General features: G+C 40.7%; 1 protein-coding gene across 6 annotated transcripts in view; it reads left to right on the forward strand.

Annotated features, from left to right (window-relative positions):
* Positions 1-119: 119 nt before the first annotated feature.
* Rps6kb1 (ribosomal protein S6 kinase B1) overlaps positions 120-27,270 on the forward strand; it is a 40,156-nt gene continuing 13,005 nt past the window's right edge. Inside the window, exons 1-10 of one of the 6 annotated variants that reach the window (XR_005285161.1) lie at positions 120-401; positions 10,081-10,130; positions 11,348-11,468; positions 12,473-12,541; positions 22,181-22,328; positions 24,235-24,292; positions 24,460-24,502; positions 24,603-24,701; positions 24,864-25,110; positions 25,644-25,744. Coding sequence is in view for 2 of the 6 variants with exons in the window: in XM_038328474.1 (XP_038184402.1) it covers positions 261-401; positions 10,081-10,130; positions 11,348-11,468; positions 12,473-12,541; positions 22,181-22,328; positions 24,235-24,292; positions 24,460-24,502; positions 24,603-24,619; positions 24,864-24,936 (720 nt within the window). In the remaining 4 variants the exon portion in view is untranslated. Of the gene's footprint in view, positions 402-10,080; positions 10,131-11,347; positions 11,469-12,472; positions 12,542-22,180; positions 22,329-24,234; positions 24,293-24,459; positions 24,503-24,602; positions 24,702-24,863; positions 25,111-25,643; positions 25,745-27,270 lie in introns of those variants that run through there. The other 5 variants (XR_005285162.1, XM_038328474.1, XR_005285163.1 and 2 more) reach the window with 5 other exon arrangements.

Raw genomic sequence — 27,270 nt, forward strand, 5'->3', positions numbered from 1 at the left:
AAACGCCTTAGACAGTAACGCGCATGCTCTACTTTCCGGGCTTGGCTTCGGTTGGTGATGTGCGCATGTTCCTGCCAGTACCTGGAGCGGGGAAATAGTGCTACGCATGTCCGCTGCCCACAGTTGGCTTCACGGACCCTTGTACGCATGCTCCGGGGCTGAACTTGAGGAGCCAGTCTGGGGCCTAGGCGCAGACGCATTGAGCTTAAGCAGCTGGTGATGGCGGCAGCGGCAGTGAAGTCTGCGGCGGGTCCGGGCCCATGAGGCGACGACGGAGGCGGGACGGCTTTTACCCAGCGCCTGACTTCCGAGACAGGGAAGCTGAGGACATGGCAGGAGTGTTTGACATAGACCTGGACCAGCCAGAGGACGCAGGCTCTGAGGATGAGCTGGAGGAGGGGGTGAGGCCCGGGGTCCCCCGGGGATGTGGCGCGGGGTGGGGGTGGGGGGTGAAACGGGACGACGAGGTGACAGGGCCGGGGTGGCGGCGTGGGCCCGGGAAGCCTGGTGTGTCCTAGGGCGCGGAGACCCGGGGGGACGCGAGCGGTCTCCTGGAGGAGCCGAGGCGCCGCGCGGCCGACGAGGGAGAGGGAGAGGGAGCAGGCGGGATGGCGGGCGGGCGGGGCGGACCTGGCCCTAGGTGTGAGGCCTCTGCGGGGCGCGCAGGTGCAGGTCCTGCCCTGGTCCCTAGAGCAGCGCAGTCCCTAGCAATGTGTTTCGGGACCGCCGAGGAGGAACGGCGCGCGCTCTGCTCCTGAATGTGGCCGAGGTGGTGCGAGCGTGTGCTGCGGGGTGGGGCGGGGGGAGCTGCTCTTGCTGGGTGTCCCCTAAGTGCAGGTGTGAGGCGCGAAGGGCTTCCCTCTGGAGTGTTAGATGGCAAGTCTTCAGACTCCCCACAACCACCTCTCTTCTCGGCCCGTCGCTTCTCTCCTAGGAAGCGCTCAGCTGTTAGAAGTGACAGCTGAAAACTTCTGTCGGGAGTAGCACTGCCGCTGCTGTTACAGCCACCAGAAGTTTTATTTCGGGAGCAAGGGGGCCCTGCTGCATCTTTCCAGGGTTTGTTTGTTTGCCTTTTATTTTTAACCCCCCTTCCGTGTGACATTTTAAAGGAAAAAAAAAACATTCATAATGACACACGGCATTTGTAAGTTAATTTCCCTCAAGTTGAAGATGTCTATATTTTTTTTTCGGAATAATTTATGTAATTGTAGGGTGGGGAAGAAACCCAGCGTTGACAGCTGTGATTTGTCTCGCCCGAAATAAATTGCTTGAACAGAGACTTGTGAATAGTGGTGTGAGGGCTTTCCTTGCTGAAGTTTAAATTTAGAATCGCTAACGCACACCTTGGTTTTACCTTTGCTGTCCTAGGAGTCTGTTATTTATGGAACATCACCTTTTCTAAAGTAACATTTATTGAAATATACACATATTACACCGAGGGTCAAAAAAAAAATGAGATGTCAAACTGAAGAATCGATTCAGGGCAAATGTCCTCAGTAAAAACCTCATGGTGATTTCATAAGAATATGGATTTATGGCTGATGTTAGGTATTTGCTGCATTTGCATAAGGGCTCTTTCTCTTCTCATCCCCAGTTTTCCTTCTTTAATAAATAAATTGGCAAAAGATTGAAAGACTTTGTATAAAGGACTCTGAATCTTTTATGAAATTAATTGGGCCAACAAAGGTATTGCTTTTTTTATAATTGAATGACTCTCAGGATTACACAGGACCAAATGTGGGTTTTGAGACACACACTTTTTAAATGTGGAATTCCACTTAGCCTTTTAATCAAATGTGGTGGATACTAAATTTGAAACAAATACAGGATTACTTTAATTATAAATATGATACACTGTTGAGTTACATTGTTTCCATATGGCAGTGGCTTTGGAGTAGGGCCAGAGAGTGAACTGCAGAGGAGAGTGGCTTTATGTGAATATTGTCATTAGTTACTGGTGGAATTTTCAAGTCTGTGGGTTCATCGTCTTTTGAGAATACAATATTGTGATTCTTGGGACGAACTCTGGGGCCTCGTTTGTTTTTCTTTTCACTTTCTTAAGTACTTCAAGAGCAGTACGAGTTCCAGGTCTGGCCTACTCTTGGGACAGAAAAAGTGGGTAAGGGAGTGAAATGTGACCACTACTTTAGGGAAAGGGTTAGAAGGAAGAGCAGAAGTAATTACGGATGCTTTTGAAGAGGAGTGCTTTTAGAGTTGAAATGTTTCTCTTGAGTGCATTCTTTAAAAAAAAAAAAAAAAAAACCAAAACCAAAGCTGGGTAGTGGTGACACATGCCTTTAATCCCAGCACTTGTGAGGCAGAGGCAGGTGGCTCTTTGTGAGTTCAAGGCCAGGCTGGTCTACAAAGTAAGTGCCAGGATAGCCAAGGCTACACAGAGAAACCAGTCTCGAAAAATTAGGGGAAAAAAAAACCAAAAAAACAATGTGTCACTGTGTAGCCATGTGGCTTCAAACTCCAAATTCTCCTACATTGGGCTCCTGGGTGCCAAGAATAAAGGCTGGGTGCACCTGCCAGGCCTTCATTGTGTTACTAAGGGATGTCTTAATGTCTCTAGGTGGAAAAAGGGAAAGAGTTGGGATGGAGTTGGGTCAGCTGCCTAAAGAGAATCAGTCTAGATTACTTTGGGGAAAAAAAGTTAAAAAAATTTTTAAGTATGGTAACAGTTTTGATTCTTAGAAAATCTTATGTTTCCTCTGATAGTTTCTTTCTCTCTTTTTTTTTTTCTTTTTTCAAGACAGGGTTTCTCAGTAGCTATGGAGCCAGCAGCTTTTAGTTTCTTATGTAAATCTTTCTTTGACATTGGTGGCATGTCAGAACAGTCCCATTTCTTTGTTTTATAATGAGGAAACTGAGGCATAGGCCAGAGAAGTGATTGCCCACAATTAGTATCTTCTGACTCATTGGAGCAGATTATGTTACAGATTTAAATATCTTGGGCCAGACGGATGGCACAGTGGGTGAAGGCACTTGCTAAAGTTGGTAAATTTGATTGACATGAGCTTACTCTCTAGCTATCCTGGCCTTCAACTTGTGGTTCTTCTTGATCCTCCTGACCCTCTTCTCTCCTGTGTGTTGGGGTTGTAAGTTTGTACCCCCAAATCTGGCTTGCACATGGATTCTTTCTTTCACATTTATTTATTTTGATGAGGTAGGTATGCAGTAGCACATGTATGGGAGGTCAGAGGACAACTTGGGAGAGGTCAATTCTCTCTTTCCATCATGTGGAGAATCTGAGGATCAAACTTAGGTCCTCAGACTCGGCAGCAAGGGTGTTTACCAGCTGAGCCATTTCCTTGACTCCCGCATAGGTTCTTTTTCAAATTGTTACTACATTTGTATGTGGGCAGACGCATTTCTATGTGTTTGTGTGCATGTGTGTGTGTATGTGCGTGTATGCATGCATGTGAGAGTGTGTGTGGCATTATGCTATAGTGCACATTGTGGGTGAGTGACAACTTGTGGGGGTTGTTCTCTCCTTCCATCCTGTATGTGGGTTCAGAGGAATGAATTCAGTCACCAGGCTTGGCGACAGGCTTTTACCCACAGAAGTGTCTCTCATAGCCCTTTCTTCTTCTTCTTCTTCTTCTTCTTCTTCTTCTTCTTCTTCTTCTTCTTCTTCTTCTTCTTCTTCTTCTTCTTCTTCCTTCTTCTTCTTTCTTCTTCTTCTTCTTCTTTCCTGTTCTTTCTTCTTCTTCTTCTTCTTCTTCTTCCTCCTCCTCCTCCTCCTCCTCCTCCCGCTCCTCCACCCTCCTCCTCCTCCCTCCTCCTTCCTCCTCCTCCTCCTTCCTCCTCCTCCTCCTCCTCCTCCTCCTCCTCCTCCTCCTCCTCCTCCTTCTTCTTCTGACAGGGTTTCTCTGTGTAACATGTTCTGGAACTAGTTCTTGTAGACCAGACTGGCCTCGAACTCATGGACATCAGCCTGCCTCTGCCTCCAAGTGCTGGGATTAAAGGCCTGCGCCGCCACCACCTGGCTCAGCCTTGCATTCTTGATTGCATATATTAGCCTCATTCACAGTGTGCCTATTTGTATGTCAAGTTGAATTCAGTAATAGAAAAATAGGGAATAGAGATCTCTTTGGCCATACTCATGAACTCTGGAATCTGCAGTAAGCTGATATTTTTTTCTTCTTTGTAAAGTGAGGGTTAAATGTAAAGTAGTCTAAAGATGCCCTGACTTACTGTCCGGTTTGCTGCTTCATGGACTGTGGCTTATCAGCACCAGTCATTGCTAAGTTCTGAGTGATTAGAATTTGCCTTCAGCTGTTCCTAGCCACTCAGTAACAAATGCATGTAAACCAGAGCTGGCATGTTTTTAGAATGGTAGTATTTTTTTAAATAATTGATCACACAGATAACACCTTTGTAGGTATTTTGTACTGGGTGAATCTATATTAGTATAGGCATTTATGTAGTCAGTTCTTCCGACAGTAAGTGATAAAACTAAATAAATTATAGATAAAACTGAGTGGCTACTCTCTAAATTAAAAAAAAAAAAACCAGAATAAAAGCCCTAAAAGTATAAAGTTTTTCTTCCTGTTTGTCTATATTTCTGTGGTAATAAGCTGAAACTAAGGCAGAGTTTTCCTCTAGAGAAATGTTAGATTATGAAAATGTTGGCTGCGTCTTTGTTTTTTCTGCCAGTTAAAAATTTGAAATAATTGCTGAGACATATTACACAAATTTTAGAATGAGATAGCAGATTTTTGTTTGACAAAAATTTATTGCTCTGCCAGGTGTGGTGGCGCAGGCCTTTAATCCCAGTAGTCGGGGGTACATAGAATGATCCAGTCTCAAAAGAGAATTTAATTTTTTTTTTTTTTTTTTTGGTTTTTCGAGACAGGGTTTCTCTGTAGTTTCTAGAGCCTGTCCTGGAACTAGCTCTTGTAGACCAGGCTGGCCTCGAACTCAGAGATCCACCTGCCTCTGCCTCCCGAGTGCTGGGATTAAAGGCGTGCGCCACCACCGCCCGGCTAATTTTTTTTTTAAATTAGGGCCCAGCTTGACAGCTCAGTGGGTAAAGATCTTGCTGCCACACTGACAACCTAAACTTAATGTTTGATTCCTAGAACCCACATGATGGCAAGAGAGAACTGACTTCCATAAATTGACCCCTGACCTCCACTTGTGTACCATGTCATGAACTTGCTTAAGTACACATACATACACCCATGCACGCACGCGCGTGTGCGCACACACACACAGAAACACTCATTATTTCATTTTTTTTCCTCGAGACAGGGTTTCTCTGTACCTTTGGAGCCTGTCCTAGAGCTAGCTCTTGTAGACCAGGCTGGTCTCAAACTTACAAAGATCCACCTGCCTGTCTCACAAGTGCTGGGATTAAAAGCGCGCACCACCACCCCTGACCCTCTTTACATAACATTTTTAATTTAAAATTTTTCAAATATTCACTGGTAGGCTAATATGACACAGTCTATTTTGTATAGTACTTTGCCGTAGCAGGATTCTAGTTCATACAAGTGAATCTTTTAGAGAGTGTGTGTTTTGAGACAGGGTTTCCCTGTGTAGCCCTGGCTGTCCTGGCACCCACTTTGTAGACCAGGCTGGCCTTAAACTCAGAGATCTGCTTGCCTCTGCCTCCCAAATGTTAGCATTAAAGGCATATGTCACCACTGCCCAAAAAGATTGATCTGCCTGCTTGCCTGCCTGCCTGCCTGCCTGGCCTATCTGTCTATCTGTCTGTCTGTCTGTCTGTCTATCTAATGTGTGTGGGTGTTTTGTCTGCATGCATGTTTGCACACCAGAAGAGGGTATGGGATGGGATTCTGTAGCACTATTAATAAAAACCCAGAGACAGATATTGGGTTTAACCTGAAGGTCAGAAAAGTTAAACAGCCACCCACTGGTTTTTTACCTCTACCTCATTCCAAAATGGTAATCCTGCATCTGATAACGAGACTGAGCTGACACCTGTCTCCTCCCTTTTTATATTCCTCTCTAGTGCTGGGATTAAAGGTGTGTGCCACGCCTGCCTGGTCTGTAAGGATGACCACTGTGGCTGTTTTACTCTCTGATCTTCAGGCAAGCTTTATTTATTAAGATACAAATGAACTATCACTACAGGATCCCATGGGACTGCAGTTATATATGGTGCTGGGAACTGAACCCAGGACCTCTGGAAGAGCAGCCAGTGCTCTTAACCACTGAGCCATCAGCCTCCACACAGGTGAATCTTAAAGTAGCAGGAAATAATTCTGAGGGAAGAATTTCTTTTGAAAGAATGTTGTCAATGTGTATTTCAGTGTTTCTACATGCCTTAGTGAGAGATTTTTGTAGAAGTACGATGAGTGGCAGAAAGAATTGTGTCACTGAAGTCTCTGTTCTAGAAAGTAACGGTAGGGTAGGAAGTTAGTGCAGGTGCACGTGCAGGTGGTGGAGCAGGCTCCGGAAATGAGCCACAGCCTGGGGGCATGTCTGCTGAGGTGGCTTCCAAGGAGGCTGCTAACTACTCTGTGATCTTTAATTTAGAATTAAGTAAAGCCAACATTAAAGAAAAAGACAATTATGTAACATCAGTTTTTATCACATCTGAGAGAAGTTAGTCATTTGTCTTTAAAGTGCAGCCATGATTGTATGGCGGCCAGAAACTAAAACCTTGGTTTATTGGTGGGTTTTTTTTATTTGTTTTTTGATACGGGGTCTGACTATGAAGCCTTGTCTAGCCTGACTTAAAACTCTCTGACTAGCAGGCTAGTCTGGAACTCACAGAGATCTGTCCACCTCTGCCTTCTGGTAGCAATTAAAAGGTTATCCACCGGGGGCTGGAGAGATGGCTCAGCGGTTAAGAGCATTGCCTGCTCTTCCAAAGGTCCTGAGTTCAATTCCCGGCAACTACATGGTGGCTCACAACCATCTGTTATGAGGTCTGGTGCCCTCTTCTGGTTTGCAGGAATACACACAGATAGACTATTGTATACATAATAAATAAATATTTTAAAAAAAAGGTTATCCACCATGCACAACTTTTTTTTAATTTATTTCTTATGTATACAGTGTTCTACCTGTGCACATGCTTGCAGGCCAGAAGAAGACACCAGATCTCATTGTAGATGGCTGTGAGCCAGCATGTGGTTGGTGGGAATTGAACTCAGGAGCCCTGGAATAACAGGGAGTGCTCGTAGCCTCTAAAGTCATTGCTCCAGCCCCCAACTTTTTTTTTAAATGCATATGGCTATTTTGCTTGCACACCACATGTGTGTAGTACTCTTGGAGGCCAGAAGAAGGCATTATATGCCCTGGGACTGGAATTATGCTTATGAACCTGCCATATGGATTCTGGGAAATGAACCCTGATCTTCTGGAAGAGCAGCCATTGCTCTTAGTAAATGAGCTATCTCTCCAGCTCTGACTGGTTATGTTTAATCTTTTTGTTTGTTTAAGATAGGGTCTCCCACTGTAAGGTGGCTGTCTTGGTACTCCCACATAGACCAGGCTGGCCTTGAACTCACAGATATCCTCAGGCCTCTAGAATTCTGGAATTAAAGGTGTACCACCACGCCCAGCCTTTTTTTTTTTTTTTTTTTTTTTTTTTTTTTTTTTTGGTTTTTCAAGACAGGGTTTCTCTGTAGTTTTGGAGCCTGTCCTGGAACTAGCTCTTGTAGACCAGGCTGGCCTCAAACTCACAGCGATCTGCCTGCCTCTGCCTCCCAGAGTGCTAGGATTAAAGGCGTGTACCACCACCACCCGGCTGTTTAACTTTCTAAAAAGTGTTTTATGTGTAAATGCGTTTTGTCTGCATATGTTTGTGTGCCACTTGCATGTATATTGCCCCCAGAGGCCAGAAAATGTCAGATTCCTTGAATTAGAATTACAGACACTTGTGAGCTATTATGTGGATGCTAGAAATTTAACCTAGATTCTCTGGAGGAGCCCCCAGTGCTCTTAGCTGCTGAGCCATCTGTCCAATCAGGCTATGTTGAACTACTTCTTCTTTTTTTTAAAGATTACTTTTATGTATTCAGTGTTCTGCCTGCATGTGTCCCTGCAGGCCAAAAGAGGGCACCAGATCTCATTATAGACAGTTCTCAGCCACCATGTGGTTGCTGGAAATTAAACTCAGGTCCTCTGGAAAAAGTTAGTGCTCTTAACCTCTGAGCCATCTCCAAAGCCCCTATGTTGAACTTCTTAAGAGATTGCCAGACTATTTTCTGAAGTACTTACACCATTTTACATTCACACTAGCAGGGTATGATGTTTCTTCCCTTTCGTCTCTTGCCTTTTCTATAGTCTTAGTAAATGGGAAGATGTAGTTTATGTCTCTATGCATCTTTTTTCTAATACTAATGCTGAATATCTGTGGGTTATTGTTCATTTTATGCCTTCTTTGGAAAAAAAACCTATTCAGAGTCTAACTTGTTTTTCAAAATCGTTATCTATTTATTCCTTTTCTGTGGGTTTTCTTATCATCTTTTCTTATAAGGGAGTGGAGGAGCTAAATGTGCTGGGGATCAAACCCAGGACTTTGCACATTCCACCTCAGTGCTCTAACTCTGAGATATATCCCAAGACCTTTTGTTTTTGATATACCAAGTTGTTCAGGATGGCTGTAAATGTACTCTGTGGCAGGTCTTAAATTTATGATCTCAGTCTCTTAATCAAGTAGTTAGAATTGATTACAGGCCTGTTATACCAGGTGTGGCTCTCCCCTCTACCTTTTTCATTTATTTATTTATTTATGTAGAGTCTTGCTGTTTCACTGTGGTTGGCTTGGAATTCACTGTTTAAGCATTTCTCCTTCCTGCATCTTTCAAATGCTGAGATTACAGGTGTGCAGTACCATGCTCAACATCTAAGCTATACTTAAACACATATACATATATATTTTTTAAATTTTAAATTTTGTGTATATGTGTGTGTCTGTGCCCATGACTGGAGGTGCCTGAGGAAGACAGAAAAGGGTTTCAAATTCTCCCCCAGTCCTGCCCATGCTGCAGTTACAAACTGTTGTGAACTGCTTGTTTTGGGTCCTGGGAATTGATTCTGGGTTCTCTGGAAAAACAACACACTCATTCTCTTACTCCTGTGCCAGCTCTCCAGCCCCACATCATCTAAGTTGTTGTGTTTTTTTATTTTGTTTTGCCATTGTTTGTTTTGTGAAACAGGGTCTCATATGTAGACCTGGCTGGTTTTGAATTCACAGAGAAATATCTGCCTCGGCTTCCCAGGTGTTGGTATCAAAGGCATGTGCTACCATACCTGGGCATCTGTGCTATTTTTACTGATTCTGTTCTGAGTAGCATTATCTCAGTTTAGTTTTAGGGTTGTTCATTGCCAATACACAGTGGGTTAATTACAATTTTCACTTACTCGGTGGCCCATGTGATGTTTAATCATTAGATTGGCTGGTGAATTATTTTGCTTTGTTTAGCCACAGTGCACGTTATGTATCTTGGACTAGTTGCGGTTGGTTGCCTTAAGCTGAGCTCATGACATGTTGGTCTACCCAACAGAAGCATATAATTTGATTTAGTATCTTAGAATGTAATGCCTTTGGCTTCAGAATAAAAATCATATTTTTATTTTTTTATTTTTTATTTTTTAAAAAATCATATTTTTAATAGCTGATAAGTATAATTGCTGAAGGAAAACTCACTTTGCTGAAAGAAAACTCACTCGGCTTTGTTTTAGGTTATGAATGAGTAGCTGTTGTAGTTAGCAGTATAAAATGAAAAAATTTAGCCAGGTGGTAGTAATGCCCACCTTTAATCCCAGCACTCTGAGGCAGAGGCAGGAGGATCTTTGAGTTCGAGGCCAGCCTGGTCTACAGATTGAGTTCCAGGATAGCCAAGGGTACACAGAGGAACCGTGTGTCAAAACAAAGAAACAAACAAACAAAAAAACTTCAAAAACTTTAAAATACTCTATAGTATTGTTTGTGTACTGTATTTTGTTTAGTAGCATGTTTGCTTGATAGTGAAGTAGAAATTTTAAGCTGATTTTATTTCTTTTATTCTCTGTGAATTATGAGGTAAAGCACTGTACATCTTAAATTTTGAGTTTCTGGTGTTACTTATTTCTAAAACTTAAACTGTTTTTCAGGGTCAGTTAAATGAAAGCATGGACCATGGGGGAGTTGGACCATATGAACTGTAAGTGCGTCTGAATACACTTCCATTGTGTTCTCAAGTAGGTTGCACCTGCTGATGACCTCAAGGGATTCTAGCTAATAATCTGTTTTTAAACAGCTCATATTTACAAAGTTGTTTGAGTTGCTGAATATAACATGAGAATTTTAATATTCTGTGTGTAGAAAAAGATGAATTCAAGTTGGTTAGGAATTTTATTTTATTTTTTTCAAGACATGGTTTGCTGTGTAGCCATGGCTGCCCTGAAACTCACTTTGTAGACCAGGCTGGCCTGGAACTCAGAGATTCATTCATCTGCCTCTGCCTCCCAAGTGTTAGAATTAAAGATGTGTGCCACCACTACCCAGTAAATTTTTCCTCATTTAATATAGGAAACTGTATTTGTAACTTTTTCTTATTGAAAAAATTATGACAGTGCCCCCAAAATACTTTAATACAATATTCCGACAGAGAGATTAATGCAATTTTAAGTCAAGTTGAATGGATTCTGTTAGGTGAGTATGTGATAAATCTACTCCTTACCCCACCCTTCAGTAAAGAGCATGACAAGAGGTCGAGAAGACCGGCTACTCACATAAGAAGCATGTACGTGACCTACACAGTTGCCACTCCTTTTTTGGAGACTTTAAGCAAATAACTTGGAAAAGCCAGACATGGGAAGAAATGCAGATTTATTTTATTATTAAGAATTTTAAACAAAACAATCCATGGTGTGGTGGTGAGTGCCTATGATCCTGCATTCAGGAGACTGAGGCAGGAGGATGACTTTGAGGCTAGCCTGGGTTACTTAATCATTTTGAGATAGGCCTGGGTTATATAATAACTAATTGAGTCATTTCTGAAAGATCCTAGATTTTCTGCTAGGTAATAAGTGATCCCATGGACATTTTGAATGAACTAAATTTGAATAACCAGAAGACTTGTTTACTTCATCAGCTTAGTAAACATGTTCTAATTTTATTAGTTTAGCTGGGGTGCTTGATATTTAAGAAAATAAATAATAATATTATGTTATGTGGGCAAGCAGATGAACAGTTACAGTCCACCCTGATCTTGACCCAGCCGTGTCGATGACTCAGTCATCACCTCGCTTAGATCGCAGATACTCATTTACTGTCATTTACCTAGTTGGATTATATTTCTTTTTCTTCTTTCTAACAATGTGCTGGATATAATTGAACTTTTTGCAAATTTACTTCTGGTTTTGCTTTTCTTCCCAGTGGCATGGAACATTGTGAGAAATTTGAAATCTCAGAAACTAGTGTGAACAGAGGGCCAGAAAAAATCAGACCAGAATGTTTTGAGCTACTTCGGGTACTTGGTAAAGGGGGCTATGGAAAGGTAGGAAGTGTTTCTGAAATAGCTGTCTTTGACTTGGGTAGCTTGATTCCATTCATCAGTGTAGGATCTAACCCTGACTTGCATGATTTGAGGGTGTAAGTTCAGTTCCCACCTTTCTGACCACTCACACAGACATAATGTCGACCCTTAATATTAGCAGCTAATGTGCCAGCCAGTTCTGCTGTTGATGCCGTGCTCTGTTCTTTGGCCCAATGGCACCTTATGTAGGATTCCCCTTTAAACATGGGTAAATCGCTCCTTACTTTATGCACGTTTAATTATCCCTTCTTGAGATTTGAATCTGAATATGTTTTCTTTGACTTGCAGTGTCTAAGAAATAGAAAAGATGAAAGACTGTAAGAAAGGGGTTTCATAGTTTTGCCCTAGGCTTTCTAATTTAAGTAAGACCTTATCTTTATATGTCTGCCCAAGACAACTATACTCCAGACATTCCCTTCTAAGAGAGTTTAACAACTTGTTTAGATTAAGGACTATCTGTACCATCCTAATGTTAGTTTTTAGAAGTGTGACATTTTTAGTTTAAGGTTGAGGCATGCTGGAATATGTAACACTTTAAAGCTTACATGTGGATTAAAAGTGCTGGGTTAGTAGACATCTTAATGCAGTGAGTGAGAATCTGTTGGTTAGTTTAGTATTGTGCGAAATAATAACAATTGTATCCCTGGTATAAATTTATGTAAAAAACTGAGAAATTTGTGTTTTAAGTTGGGGACACTGATAGTTTGTGTTAAGTGAACTAGGATTTTGTGAGTGCTGTTTAGTTGGATATTTTCCAGCACTACCATCAGGTGACAGAAAACCACAGAAAGTCACACATGTAACAGTTTCCTCTAGTAAATCTTAAAGTGTGGCCTTTTCTAACTGACCCTTTGTATGCACAGTATAAACAACAGGATGACATGTTTCTTATAAATGGGTATTATGGAAGATGGCCTGCATAGTTTGACTTTTGGTAACGTGCCAACACTCCTTTCTTTGTCCAGGTTTTTCAAGTACGAAAAGTAACAGGAGCAAATACTGGGAAGATATTTGCCATGAAGGTGCTTAAAAAGGTGATTCCTTTCCCCTTTTCACTCTATGCTCTATCTTCTTTCAAAACTTTAGTTGGAAAACTCCTGAGGTGGAGTGCATCATGTTTCATCTGCAGGGTATTATAACAGCTCTTCTTGTAGAATGGAGGACGTTGTGATACGCTTTGTTTCATACGGGTTTTATTTCTGATGAGGATGGAAAAGAGAGCACTGTCAGTTCTCTGAGGGACACAGCTGCTTCTGGTCTCCATGTTTCTAAGTAGTAAGCATAATATTACTCTTTTATACAACAGTTCTAGATTATATAATAATTTTCTATTAAGACTTTTAATTTTTTTCAATCCTAACTTTTTTCTATTGTGTCCTTTTGGTTCATTTTTATTGACTCTACTATTGTGGTCTCTAGTTCGTTTGTTTGTTTGTTTGTTTGTTTGTTTGTTTGTTTGTGAGACAGGGTCTTACTCAGCCAAGACTACCCTTGGACTTCTGGCCCTCCTTTCTTTATCGCCTGGGATGACAGGTGTGCACTACCATGCCCAGCTTCCTTAGGAGCCGTTTATTCCCTGTCCCAGTTTATACTGTTAGCTCTCTAGACATGTCTGACATTAAATGACTGCATTTGCCACAGTCCTTTCATCTTGGCTCTCCACTGTTCCATTCTGTTTTCTGCGTCATGACTCTGTATGTCTTTATTTATACCCCATTTTCTTGCAGTGACCATCTTGCCTGGAGGAAACATTCTTGAAGATTTTTGCTTGTAATTGTTTTTGTTATTGTTGTTGGTGAGACAGGCTCACTATATAGTCCAGGCTGTCTTTGAACTCATGACTCTGTTGCCTCAGCCTTCCAAATTCAGCCATAATTTACCAGTGTGCATTACCATCCTAGGTATGTTTCTTCTTTCATAGCTGAGTCCATATAGCTGATGACCAAACCAGTACCAAGCAGATTGTTGGGTAGAAAAGTGTGGCGCAGAGTCAGAGTGGGAAGTCTTGTGAGAGACTTGTGTTTGGGAGCTGGTGGTAGGACTGCCATTGGAACTTTCAAGAGGAGTTCTTGAGCCCTAAGTCCTCACTCTGTTTCCTAGTATTACATTAATACCATTAGAACAAATTTGATTCATATTTTATACTTTTATTTTCAATCTTTGTGTACACATATGTGTGATTATGTATGTAAGTTCGAGTATTCATGTGCCATGGCATTCATTATGGAGGTCACAGGGAGATGTTGGGTGTTGGTCTTCACTTTTCACCTATTCAAGGAAAGGTCTTTTGTTATTTCCACTGTATGCACCAGACTAGCTGATCCACTTCTGAGCTGTTCCTGTCCTTTGCCTTCCATCATTGCTGCAGAGCACTGGGATTACAGACATGGTTCTGGGCAGTCAAACGCAGGTCCTCATACTTGTGAGGCAAGGGTTTTGCCCACTAGCCATACCCCCAGCCTGTGTGTGTGTGTGTGTGTGTGTGTGTGTGTGTGTTTGCTATACACTATAGCCTAGAACTCATTACATAGACCAGGCTGGCCTTAGACTCATAAAGCTGCTTGCCTCTGCTTCCAGAGTTCTGGAATTAGGACCATCCTTTTAGATTCATATTTTTTGAATTATATTTTTGAGACAGAGTCTTGCTCTGTAACCTTGCCTGGCCTCAAATTTGCAATTTTCCTTTCTGTCCTGTGCTACCTTTGTACTTGTTTGATTGTTCAGAGGGAGTGTGTGTGTGTGTGTGTGTGTGTGTGTGTGGTGCTGGGGTTTGAACCAAGGGTCTCATACTTGCTAAGCAAGCCAGCTATTACTGTGTTGTACTCTCTGTTTAGTCCCTGGGAATATTTTTTCCCCCTTCATCTTTTCATTCTCCTTTTTTTTTTTTAATCTTAGTTTACTTTTTTTTTTCAGGTAAGGTCTTACTGCACAGCCCTGGTTTGTTTAGAACTTTCTATATAAAACCAAGCTGGTCTTGAACTCAAAGATCTGTTTGCCTCTGTCTCCTGAGTTCTGAGATTAAAGGTGTGTAGGCACTATGCCTGTCCTTTCTTTTGTTTTGTTTTGAAGATAGGGTCTTATTCTGTGCCCTAGCTGGCCTAGAACCTCCAAGCTTAAAAGAAATGGTGCCTAATCCATTGTCCTATGAGTCCATACTTCTTCCACGTGGCCTCTTCCACTCCTGTCCAATTATGAATATGCTAGTGACCACTTCAAAGTGTTCCTGACATCTTTAGCCTCTCCCCACTTCCTCTTAATATGAATGGATTTAGAATTTAGATCACATTCATCTGTCATACTGAAAAATGCTATGGGTTTGTGATTATACTAATAACCAAGGTAAAAGAGACTAGTAAGTCTTACATAGTTACCTTTTTTTAATTACATTTATTTGTGTGGGGTGGATGGGTGGGTCAGGACAACTTGCAGGAGTCAGTTTTCTCCTTCTGTTGAGTTATCTTTCCAGTCATCACCTTCTTTCGTATTTGATTAATCATTTTCTTCTGACAGCAGAATAGTCCTGTGGGTAAAGCAAAACCAGTCACCATCTGAGGTGTCCAGCCAAGTGTGGCTACTTGAGAAGCCCTGTGCTGAAGACCTTAGCTATTCTTCTTTACTGACATTCATCACTTTGTAGGAGTTTGCTTATGTGAGATTTTTGACAGTTCCCTCTCCACAATTTTGTGCTATTGGAATTGTAGTTAATTAATGTTGGATCCTGGGCTGATAGCTGATTTTCTTCTGTTTCTCTTCTTGTTTGTTTACTTCCTTTTTTTCGGCTTTTTTCTTTTTGATTTTTTTTTAATTTTATTTATTAAGTATACAGTGTTCTGCCAGAAGAGGGCACCAGATCCCATTATAGATGGTTGTGAACCATCATGTGGTTGCTGGGAATTGAACTCAGGACCTCTGGAAGAGCAGCCAGTGCTCTTAACCTCTGAGCCATTTCTCCAGCCCCTTCTTTTTGATTTTTCGAGACAGGGTTTCTCTGTAACTTTGGAACCTGTCCTGAAACTAACTCTTGTAGACCATGCTAGTCTCGAACTTAGAGATCCGCCTGCCTCTGCCTCCCTAATGCTGGGATTAAAGGCATGTGCCACCACTGCCTGACAAAAATGAATTTTTTAAAAAAATATATTAAACTGGCTGGGTGGTGGCACACACTTTTAATCACAGCACTTGGGAGATAGAGGCATGTGGATCTCTGTGAGTTTTGAGGCTAAAATGATGTGTATAGTGAACACTAGGACAGTCAGGGCTACATAGAGAGATCCTATCTTAAAAACAAACAAAAGCCCTAAAATATATTTATCTTAATGAGTATCCTATTATCTTAAATTTTTATTACATTTTTAAATTTTTGTGTGTTTATTTATATGGATCAAAGGACAACTTTTGGGAGTTGGTTTTCTCCTTCTACCATGTGGTACTGACGATCAGACTCAGATTATCTGGCTTGGTGGCAATCTCCTTTACCTGCTGAGCCGTCTCATCTGCTGTCATGGCCCACGTGTACCCTCCCAGTGCACATATGTGTTACATAATATTTAAATCGGGTTAAGCATACTCTTTAAACAGCTAGGGTTTTAATTCCTAAACCCCTAAATGAAATGATAGTAGGCTCTTTAGAGTGTTTTTCTTGCATCACGGAGGCAGAGTCCTGATCTATTAGACCTAAATGTGTGTTGAAAGAATTCTTCCTTCACAGACTGATGGATGAAATCAGGGGAGAGTGAGGTGTCCTATTATTTTTAGTGAGTTGTTCACATCTGGAAATTCTGTTGGGTTTATAAGACTTTACTATTTTGTGGGAATGGTGTCATTTGGTTATTTACTCAGAATATTGAGGAAAAGGCTATCAGTAGCCCTTTTTGGAAGCAAGCTATTCTTCTAGCTAGAGACTTTGGCCAAAGTTTTGTTACTCACAGGGTTGCCTTTGCCTGTGTTCTACCTTTTATTAAACTAGTGTGCAGATACTGGATGTGAATATTCTTCATTTAGATGAAATGTATTCTGTTTCTAATTTACTTGCTCTGTCTTTCAAGGGAAGAATGAATAAGCTTTTTTAAAAATTACTCAGCCACCCTACAGTCAATCCTTTCTCCATTAAGTTTAAACCTAGGTAGGTTCTAGGTAGGTAGGTAGGTAGATTGGTATGCATTTGTATGTACATATATACATACCTAGTTTCATTGCCTTTTTCTTCAGCTTCAGAAAGATCTAGCTCAGTCTTTTTCCTCTTGTGTCCAGTCTTCTTATTCTGGGGTCGCCATCGCCTGCCTTTGTGTCACCCCCTAACCAGCAGCCTGACCTTCAGTCAGCTCCACCAGTTCCCACTTCCGTTCCAGAGACCATTCGAATCAACATAGCCTGCCACTTGATTGAGTTGTTACCCCATTAACCTTATGTTCAGCAAAATGCTAATCTGAATCTGCTTGTTTCTCACTACTCCTATATTCCTCTATCTGCTGCTGAGCATTTTCTGGCAGAAATCACATAAATTTTGGGAAAAATTCATAAAATCCTGCTCCATCTTATGACTTGTTTAGACCCCGAGTATCCAACAACATTTGACATCTCCCTGCACAGATCCTTCCATTCTTTGACTGTTCAGAGCTTTTACTCTCAGCCTTTCATTTATTCAGCCAGAACCATCCTTCCCATGAGGCAGTCATCCATGGTTTCTTTCAGCTGCCCATCCTGGTCCCTATTCCAGCACTGTCCTACTGTCCTACATGTATTTTTACGCAGTGAAATGCGCTCTTTTCTGGAGCTAACTGCTCTGTTGTAGATCCTATTCTTTCAGCCTGTTTGGATACTTTACTCTGTTAATCATTCAATCACTCTTCCTCTGTCCTGACTTTCTTTTTTTATTCTAAAAAATTTATTTATTATTTGTGTTTGTGTGGGCACATGCATGGCACCACAATGTGTGAATGTCAGAGGATAACTTTGGGAGTCAAGTCTATCTTTTCCTCTTGGTTCTTCCACAGTGCATAGTCCAGGCAGCTGGCCTACAAGCTTCCAGTCTGTTCTCCTATTTCTACCTCCTGTCTTGAAGTGGGAGTGCTAGAATTGCAAGTGTACACTACCACAGCTGGTTTTTTTAACTTGGGTTTCAAGAATTGAAACAAGTCAGGATTACATTGCAAGCCCTTTACCTGCTGAGTCAGCACAAAGACCCTGAACTTCTCTGTATGTCAAGAGTTTGTTAAATTGCTGTAGCTGACATCAAACCTGTCCCTCTTGCCTTAGTCTCCTCAGTTCTGGAATTACAGGCACATTTCACCATGCCCAGCTTCCCCTGACGTCTTTCTTTCTTTAAATGTGTCTGTTACACGCTTAAGCCAAACCTCCTTTCACCCTCAGCAGGGTGCATATTATCACCTCTACTTTTTCTTCTTTTTCTCATCCATTTGTTGTGTGCATAACATACATATTATGAGCATGTACATATGTGTGTGCACATTCCATGGAGTATGTGTAGAGCTCAGGACAATTTGTAGAAGTTGGTTCTCTTTTTCCAGGTTTGGGTTCCAGGGATCAAATTCAGGTCTTCAGACTTGACAGCAAGTAATTTAACTGCTGAGCCATTTTCCAGCTCCACCTTTTTCAGGTTGTAGGTTTTATTTTTTTTTTTTTTTTTTTTTTTTTTTTTTTTTTTTTTTTGGTTTTTCGAGACAGGGTTTCTCTGCAGCTTTTTTAGAGCCTGTCCTGGAACTAGCTCTTGTAGACCAGGCTGGCCTCGAACTCACAGAGATCCGCCTGCCTCTGCCTCCCGAGTGCTGGGATTAAAGGCGTGTGCGCCACCACCGCCCGGCTTTCTGTTTTTTTTTTATTCATAGTATTTTGGCTTGTGACTCTACTAGTTCAGTGATATACTTGTTCCTAAGTCATCAGTGACTTCCCAGTTGCTAAATCCAATAGTCTCTATACTCTGAAGCAGTTGACCACAACTCTTTTTTTTTGAAGACTTATTTATTTGTATTTTACATGTATAAATATTTGCCTATATGCATGTTTGTGCACAACATGCATTCCTGGTGCCTGTGGAAGCCGGAAGAAACCCTGGATCCCATGGAGTTCCAAATGGCTGGGAGCTGCCATGTGAATGCTAGGAACCTAACCTGGATCCTCTGTAACAGTAACAAACAGGTGCTTGTTCTAAGCACTCTGCTCTTTCCAGCCAAGCTAACCACAGCATTTTGTGTCTACTTTTTATTTGTTCTTAAGACAGGGTCTCACTATGCAGCTCTGGCTGACCTGGACCTCCTATGTAGACAAGGCTTCACACTTGAAGAGATCTACCTGCTTCTACCTCCTGAGTGCTGGGATTTTAAAGCATGTGCCACTAGACCCAGCAGTGTCTTCTCCCCCTGCCTTAATGTCCTGAGACCTGATATGGGTTCTCACTTAACTAGAAGTTCATAGTTTCTTACGAGGCTGACTGGGCAGTAAGCTCTTGGGATCCACCTGTCCCTGCTTCTCAGTTCTGGACTTGAAGACACACAACTGTGTTCAGTTTTTTATGTGGGTGCTGAGAATTTGAACTCAGGTCCTCAGGTTCTCATGCTTGTGGAGCTATTGCTGTTACCTCCCCAGTGCCACAATTGTGACATTTTGCTATAGTTTGTCTTTCCACCCTCCATTCTTTTCTGCTGTCACATATGCATAATATTTCACCACCAAATTCAGATGTTCATACAGTTTTTAAGAGGAATTGTTCAACTTTTTGAAGAATTTTTATTATTATTATTTTATTTGTATGGGTGTTTTGCCTGCAAGTACATGCATGCCTGGTATACCATGGAGGCCAGAAGAGAAGGGAGTGTCAGATCTCCTGGAGCTTGAATCAGCCACCATGTGGATGCTGTGAACCGAACCTGGCTCTTCTGGGAAAGCAGCCTGTAATCTTAACTGACGAGCCTTCTCTCTGGCCCTGAATTGTTCAATTTTTGAGTTGGTCTATATTTAAATTTTATTTAAGAGTGATTAATTTATGTGTATGATATTTTACTTGCATGCATGTCTATGCATCACATGTGTGCACTTTTCCCAAGAGGACATCAAATCTCTGGAATGGGAGTTACAGAGGATTGATTATTAGCTGCCTTGGTGGGTGCTCGTTACTGAACTTGGGTCCTCTTAATGAGCAAGAAATGCTCTTAACTGTTGAGTGTCTCTCCGGCCCCTATCTATTCTAATTTTTTTCTTTTCTTTTCTTTCTTTTCTTTCTTTCTTTTTTTTTTTTTTTTTGTATTAGGATTGTCTAGAAAATTTTCTAAAATAATTTTTTTTTTGTTTTTTTGAGACAGGGTTTTTCTGTAGTTTTGGAGCCTGTCCTTGAACTAGCTCTTGTAGACCAGGCTGGCCTCAAACTCACAGAGATACGCCTGCCTCTGCCTCCCGAGTGCTGGGATTAAAGGCGTGCGCCACCAGTGCCCGGCCTATTCAAATTTTTAAATTCAGTTTTTGCCATATATTTTGAGAGTTACATGTGGACACTATATACTTCACCCTAAATTCTGTTAAGAATAAGAGTGTTTTCATACTTTAACTGTAGTATGATTATTGTATTTGGAAATATTAATGTTAATGTTCAGTGCTGTTTTCTAATGTATTGGGTATGTTCAGACTTTTCCAGTTGTTTCTTTTGGAAAGCAGGGTCTCAGATAACCCAAACTGGCCTCTAACTCCGTGTGTTTTATTTGTTTTGTTTTGTTGAGACAAAACATCTCTTTGTAGTCTTACCTATCCTGGAACTTACTATAAAGACCAGGCTGGCTTTGAATTCAAAGATCTACCTTAGATTAGATTAGAGGTGTGCATTATCATGCATGGTCAAATTTGTGTATTTCTGTTGTGTTTTGTTTTCTTTTAAATTTCTGTCCTTGATTTTATCTTATTCTTTTTTTTTTTCTTTTTATTATTTATTTATTTATTATGTATACAATGTTCTGTCTGTGTGTCTGCCTGCAGGCCAGAAGAGGGCATCAGATCTCATTTCAGATGGTTGTGAGCCACCATGTGGTTGCTGGGAATTGAACTCAGGACCTTTGGAAGAGCAGGCAATGCTCTTAACCTCTGAGCCATCTCTCCAGCCCCTCATGTTATTCTTTAAATATATAAAATTATTAACTTTCAGAAACCAAAGTTTCTATAATTGCAACCAGGTGGTGGTGGTGCACACCTAACACCGGGGAAGCAGAGACAGGAGGATCTTTGTGAGATTGAGGCTAGCCTGGTCTACAAAGTGAGCTCCAGAACGGCTAGGGCTACCTGGAGAAACTCTTGAAAACAAACCAAAAAAACCAAAAAACAAAACGAATTTCTGTAATTGCAATAAAGAATTTCAGCAAGATGGTGGATGGCCAAACCATTGAGATTTTATTTTAGGAAATATACTCCAAAGTCTTATTCTCTGACCACTCTTTTTTTACTGTTAGCTTTGAGACTTTCTTAGTTGTGTTTAATTTTATAGGTACAAGTAGCGTATATATACATGCACACACACACATACATATATTCGTATTTTCTGAATCAGGGTCTTACTGTGTTCTGCTGGTTCAGCATGAACTGTCCTCAAATTTATGGTTCCACTGCTTCCGACTTTGATTCTGGGCTTTTTCTGTCATACCCAGCTTATATTTGTACTCTTTTTCCCTAAACACTTTTATTATAATAATTATTATTATTTATTATTATTATTATTATAGCCAAGATATTACATACTTTAGACTGGTCTCAAACTTATTAATAACCATAACTGGCCCTGAACTCCTGATCTTTTGGCCTCTGTCTCTCCCAAGTGCTGAAATGTCAGGAGCGTGCCTTCACACCCATCTTTCATTATTTCTTAAAACTAAGGCTACAAGCGCCAATAACAGACCTTTAACCTTGATTTTTGTTTCTTCTTTGTCTTAGTTACAAGGCACATTCCTTAGTTTCTTGTTCTGGCTGCCTGCATTGTGTCATTTCTTCCTACAATCCACGGAAAGCTGAGGTGTTCATCACGCTCATCTCAGTATTTCTCCTTGACCTCTGAGATCTCAGCACCTTTGCTGAGAAGCACTGCCTTCCATTTCCTGGCCTCTCGTCTCTACCTCCAGCTGGGTCTCTAAGCACTCTTTAACATACTGACCTTGGATTCCCTTGACACATTCTTTTCAGTCAACCCTCTTTTTCTCCTGGGTGCTCCTTAACCTTCCACGTTTCACCTTAAGTTTACAGTTTGCTATCATCATCTTGAGGAGGCTTCCTGCCAAGTTGAGAGCAGCTCCCCCACTTACCCATACTTGTTCTGTGCTTACCTTCATTTCTATGTTTTCTCCTGATGCTCTGGCTCCAAGCACAGGATTCCTTGTGTTAGTTCTGTTCTCTTGGCCTAAAGCTGGGAGCACACCAAGCCCTGAACTGTAAGTGAATATACGCATAAACTTGATCTGTATACAGATTGCTAAAGAAACACATCTAGGTTTTCATTTACATGTTTACTACAAAACCCTAACAAGTTTAGATATTTATAAGCAGTGAGTTAGCTTCCATTACCCCCATCTCGGTTTCTAAGAGGAACCATTCTGTATTGGCCAGGAAAGCATAAAATAGATTTTCCAATTACCATAGGATAAAAATGTTCACTATTTTGTTCTTATAGATCATCTCTTTTCCTTTAGGCAATGATAGTAAGAAATGCTAAAGATACAGCTCATACAAAAGCAGAGCGGAATATTCTGGAGGAAGTAAAGCATCCCTTCATTGTGGATTTAATTTATGCCTTTCAGACCGGTGGAAAACTCTACCTCATCCTTGAGTATCTCAGTGGTTAGTACATAGTTCATGTAATTATTTACATTTACTCCAGAAACTGGGTTCAAACATTATTTTCCAGCGAAATATACTTTTCTTGTTGTGATTCACATGTGAACAAATGGTTCTGTTTATAGACAAATAAGAAAGAAACTTGGAAGGTGTTTTCCTGTCTGTAAAATTTTATTTGTATCTCTTTGTAACCAATTATTAAGCACATTAATAAGCTGGGGTAGCTACTGTAGTTCACATATTCCTTCCTATATAGAAATGGGGAAGCTTACTGAGAGTATTATGAGATATTGAAAGTTTTTGAGTCATATTTTCAAGGGGGCTGGGAACCTACCAACACTTACCAACCCAATGTCTTTTTTGATTTGTTTGTTTGTTTGTTTTTTGTTTTTGTTAAAATCTCACTGCAAACCAGGCTGTCTGGAGCTTACTGTGTAGCTTATGCTGCCTTGAGCTGCTTGCAGTGCTGCTTCAGCCTTCTGTTCCCATCCCCATATCATATCATATCACAGATATGCCCTCATCTTCAGCAAACACAACTGGCAGTCTTTTTTTTTTTTTTTTAAGACAGGCTCTCTCTATATAGCTCTGGCTGTCCTGGAACTCACTACATAGACCAGGCTGGCTTCAAACTCAGAGATGGGCCTGGGTGCTGACTTAAAGGCATTTGTCACCAGCCTGGCATACCTGTGATTTCTGAGAAACAGGTTTTGTCATAGCTCTTAACATGAACCTGAAAGCTGCAGAATTTCCCACCTTTTTTGTTAATACTACTTGCTTATGACTTTATAATTTCAATTTTTTTGTTTTTTTTGGTTTTTTTCAAGACAGGGCATCTTTGCAGCTTTAGAGCCTGTCCTGGAGCTAGCTCTTGTAGACCAGGCTGGTCTTGAACTCACAGAGATCCGCCTGCCTCTGCCTCCCGAGTGCTGGGATTAAAGGCGTGCGCCACCACTGCCTGGCGTTCAAAGATTTTTTTTTAACTAAACATTTATAACTAACATTTACTTCCTATACTCAAGGACATTTTCTTATGTAACTAGAATTATAAAATAATTAGGAAATTAACATTAATATATCTTTTAGCGTTCTTTAATTTGTAACAGTTCTTTAGTCTGTCTTTGTCATTATGTTGACATTTTTAAAAAGAGTATATATAGCCCAGTTTCTGTAGAATACCATCGATTTGGGTTTCTCTGATATTTCTTTGGGAGTAGATTCAAGTTAATGCATTTTTGACAGGACTGTCCAAGCGACATTGTGTTTCTTCTCAGCAGTTCAGAAAGGAGGTGCATGGTGTTTAGATCTTTGTCCCACTGCTGTTGATGTTCACTGTGTCACGTGTAAGGTGGTGTCTGCCAGGCTTCCCCTTTGGAATTAAAAGTGTCTCATCTCATCATGCTTTCAGGTCCGGTTGTGGCCTCCATTGATTCTTGACTGTAACAGTCAACTGGTGTTTGCCAAGTGGTCCTCACTCCATCACTCCACTTTCACTTACACAGAGCTTTCCTTTCTGTTCAGTTATTTACATCATTTTGGGCTCCTGGATTTTAAGATAACTCAGGACAGTATAACCCTTTATTATTATTTATTTCGATGTTCAAATTATGCCACCATCAGGTTCATTCAGTTTATATAAAGGTTCTGAAAATGGGGAATAGTCACAGTCACTAAAATTTAGGAGACTTAATTTTGTACATTTTCTTTTACATATTGAAAAGTGTTGGAAAGACTTTAATTAAGACTTTTTTAAATTTTAGGTCTGAAGTGTAAAAGCTGTAATTCCATGCCAATTTTAGGATTTTTAAAAAAATTTTTAAGGAGTTAATGTTACAGATAGAAAAAAGTGCAGTCTGGTTAGAAGAGGGTTGGAAGTAAGATATTTATTTGTAATATGTTTCCTTTCTAGGAGGAGAACTATTTATGCAGTTAGAAAGAGAGGGAATATTCATGGAAGACACAGCTTGGTAAGTGAAGTTTTGTGGCTGTATGAACTCAGGTAATTATTCATGTAATTAAAGGCAAAACTACGTCCCACACTGTTCCATAAATTGATCTGGAGCCAGTCAGTCACTCAGAACGTCCAGGGGGGACTGGGCAGCTATTGGAGGTCACATGATTCCTTTGCCCCCAGGACTTGGGTGGACCGCTCTTCACTGCAGAGTTTCCTTGACTTGGTAAGCTGCCTGTCTTGGTTGTGGGTGAGTGTGGTTTTCCAGTGAAATTTTGTATGTGGAGCAATGGAAAGTATCAGAAATCGTCTCCTCTTTTTTTTAGACTTTCCAGTTCCCAAGGTGCAGTCTTAGGGAGGTGATAACCCTGAGCACACATCTGTGGATTGATTTTATAGCCAGAATGGGATCTGCCCTCCTATTCGTAAGATGGCATCTGCTTCAAATTAAAAATATACACATCCTTTTGTGAAGTGACTGTATTGGGTAACAGTAAACAGTTTGACCTACACATTAATTGAATAGAAAACACGTAAATGTTTTTTCTATCTTAATTACCAAACTGCATTCCATTGTTTAATTTCAGGCCTTTTCTAACACAGAAGCTGCATTTAAGAACCTTAGGGATGAAGTGCCCTTTTTTGGAGGAGGCTCTCTGAGCCCTGTTGGAGGCTGTGGTCCTGCTGGCTGTGAAACTGCCTCAGTCCTCTAGGACACACCCTCTCCATCCTGGAGTAATCTGCAGGATTGCAACATTGTTACACAGCCACTATTGCAGTGCTTTGTGCTTTTCGAATCCAGACAGGGTTGATTCAGCCCTTTATTCTTTTGAGGTAGATAAATTTGAGTGTCACACAGTTTATAGTTGTGGGCTGGCTGGCAAGAGGGTGGGCAGATACTGTGGGCATTGCTGTTTGTAAATACACAACTATATTATGTAAGGGATGAGTGGGCTTCCACAGGTCAGGCTGTAAGGACCAAGACTTGATCTCTGAGAATAACAAAGTCCCAATTTCCTGTGGAATCTTAAAGTTGGGGGAGGGTGGGAGGAATTTGTTTGATCTGAATGATTGTTGGCCTAATTCCTACACAGAGAGAGCAGAACCTAATCAATAATAGTTAGAATAGATGGGACATCTTTGCAGTTTTAGCATTATGTTCTAATGGAAAAATAAAACATGGTATAGTTTGACTAAAATGAGTGACAAATGCCCCCTGTGCCATCTCTTTTTCCCAGTACATTCTTCCACCCCCACTAATTTGGTCTTTGGTGCATGTCTGTTTCTTTCAACGAATTTTATTCCATACATAAACTTCTTTGGGTAGATTGATTTTTAAATTTTTATTAAATCACTTCTGTTTCCAGCTTTTACTTGGCTGAAATCTCCATGGCTTTGGGGCATTTACATCAAAAGGGGATCATCTACAGAGACCTGAAGCCGGAGAACATCATGCTTAATCACCAAGGTGGAGCTCTATCATGAACAATTCTGTAGTCAATAATCCGCTTATAACCCTCCATTTTCAAGGCTCCTATGTTTTTCTCTCTCTCTTGTTGCATATTTCCCCCACAGAATATATAACACTGTAATACTTGCTGGTACTTTTAATTATTTAGTATTTATAATTGAGCTTAAACAGAATTAAAGGGGCCTGGAGAGATAGCTCAGATGTTAAGAGCACTGACTGCTCTTCCAGAGGACTCAAGTTCAATTCCCAGCACCCACATGGCAGCTCACAAATGCAACTCCAGTTCAGCGGATCTGACACCTTCACACCAATGCACACGAGATAAACTTAAATAAATTATTAAAAAAAAAAAAAAAACAGTCAAATATATTAGCCATTCTTTACAACTTAGAAAAAAATCCTATGTAAAATGTTGTGACCCCCCCAAAAAATTAAAATAAATGTTAATTTTGATTTATACCATTGATTTTTTTTTAATGACATAAATGTGTAAGTTGTAAAAGCAAAAATTGTTTTAGACATAGTATTGCTGCATAGCTATCTAACACTGAACTTAGGGTCTTCCTGCCTCAATGTCCCAAGTTTTGGAATTACTTGTATATATCATACAGCTAAAAACAAAACTTTCTATAATTTTAACTAATGTCTGAGGAAGAGAAAGACTGAAATTGAACCAGATTATTTGGCATAGCCCCATTAACAAAATACTTACTAAGCATAGGTTAATCAGAGAGACTAACATTACGTACAGCTGTGGGTATAGCAAAGTGAGTGCTGGCTGCAGCTGCATGCGCCTGCAGCTCCCGTTTCTACTGCTGTAGTCTGAACTGGGAAAGACTGCAGTTTACTCGAGGAACAACTAGCAGACCAAGGCATATTCAAGACAGTGAACAGCTGCTATTCCCGATCTCCTGATGATGATTTATGAGATAGTTAACCAATGTAAACTCTTAGACAGAGAATGGTGGAGCGTATATAAATGTTCCAAGTAGTGCTTTTTAAAAATTTGTTTGTGAGGGGCTGGAGAGATGGCTCAGTGGTTAAAAGTGTTTGCTATTATTGCAAAGGACCTGGGTTTAGTTTCCAGTAACCATTTGGTGTCCTATAATGTCTGTCCAGGGAATCTAAAACTGGTTTTTGCTGGCAGCAGGCACACATATAGTGTTCATATATACATATAGATAAAACATTAATACATGTGAAATTAAAAAAAACAAGACTTGTTTTTTTCATGGAAAAATGATAGAATTGACAGAGTGCATTGTGGGAACCATGTTTGTATTCCTACCTTCCCATCCCAGACCAGGATTTTGATTCTGAATTCTTTGTTGTTGATTTTGAGGTATTCCTTTAAAATTATTTTTCTGTTTTGGGAACTGAACTTTGTGCATGCTACCACCAATCTATAGCCCCAGCCCTTCTGATTCTCAGTTCTAAGGCAAAGGATAGAATAAAGGAATGGTGCAATCGTAAAATAATGTTTTTAACACATAAACTTGAATATACCATTTGGTTCTTTGAGA

Source organism: Arvicola amphibius, chromosome 4 (assembly GCF_903992535.2).
Source record: "Arvicola amphibius chromosome 4, mArvAmp1.2, whole genome shotgun sequence".
Taxonomy (NCBI): Eukaryota; Metazoa; Chordata; class Mammalia; order Rodentia; family Cricetidae; genus Arvicola; species Arvicola amphibius.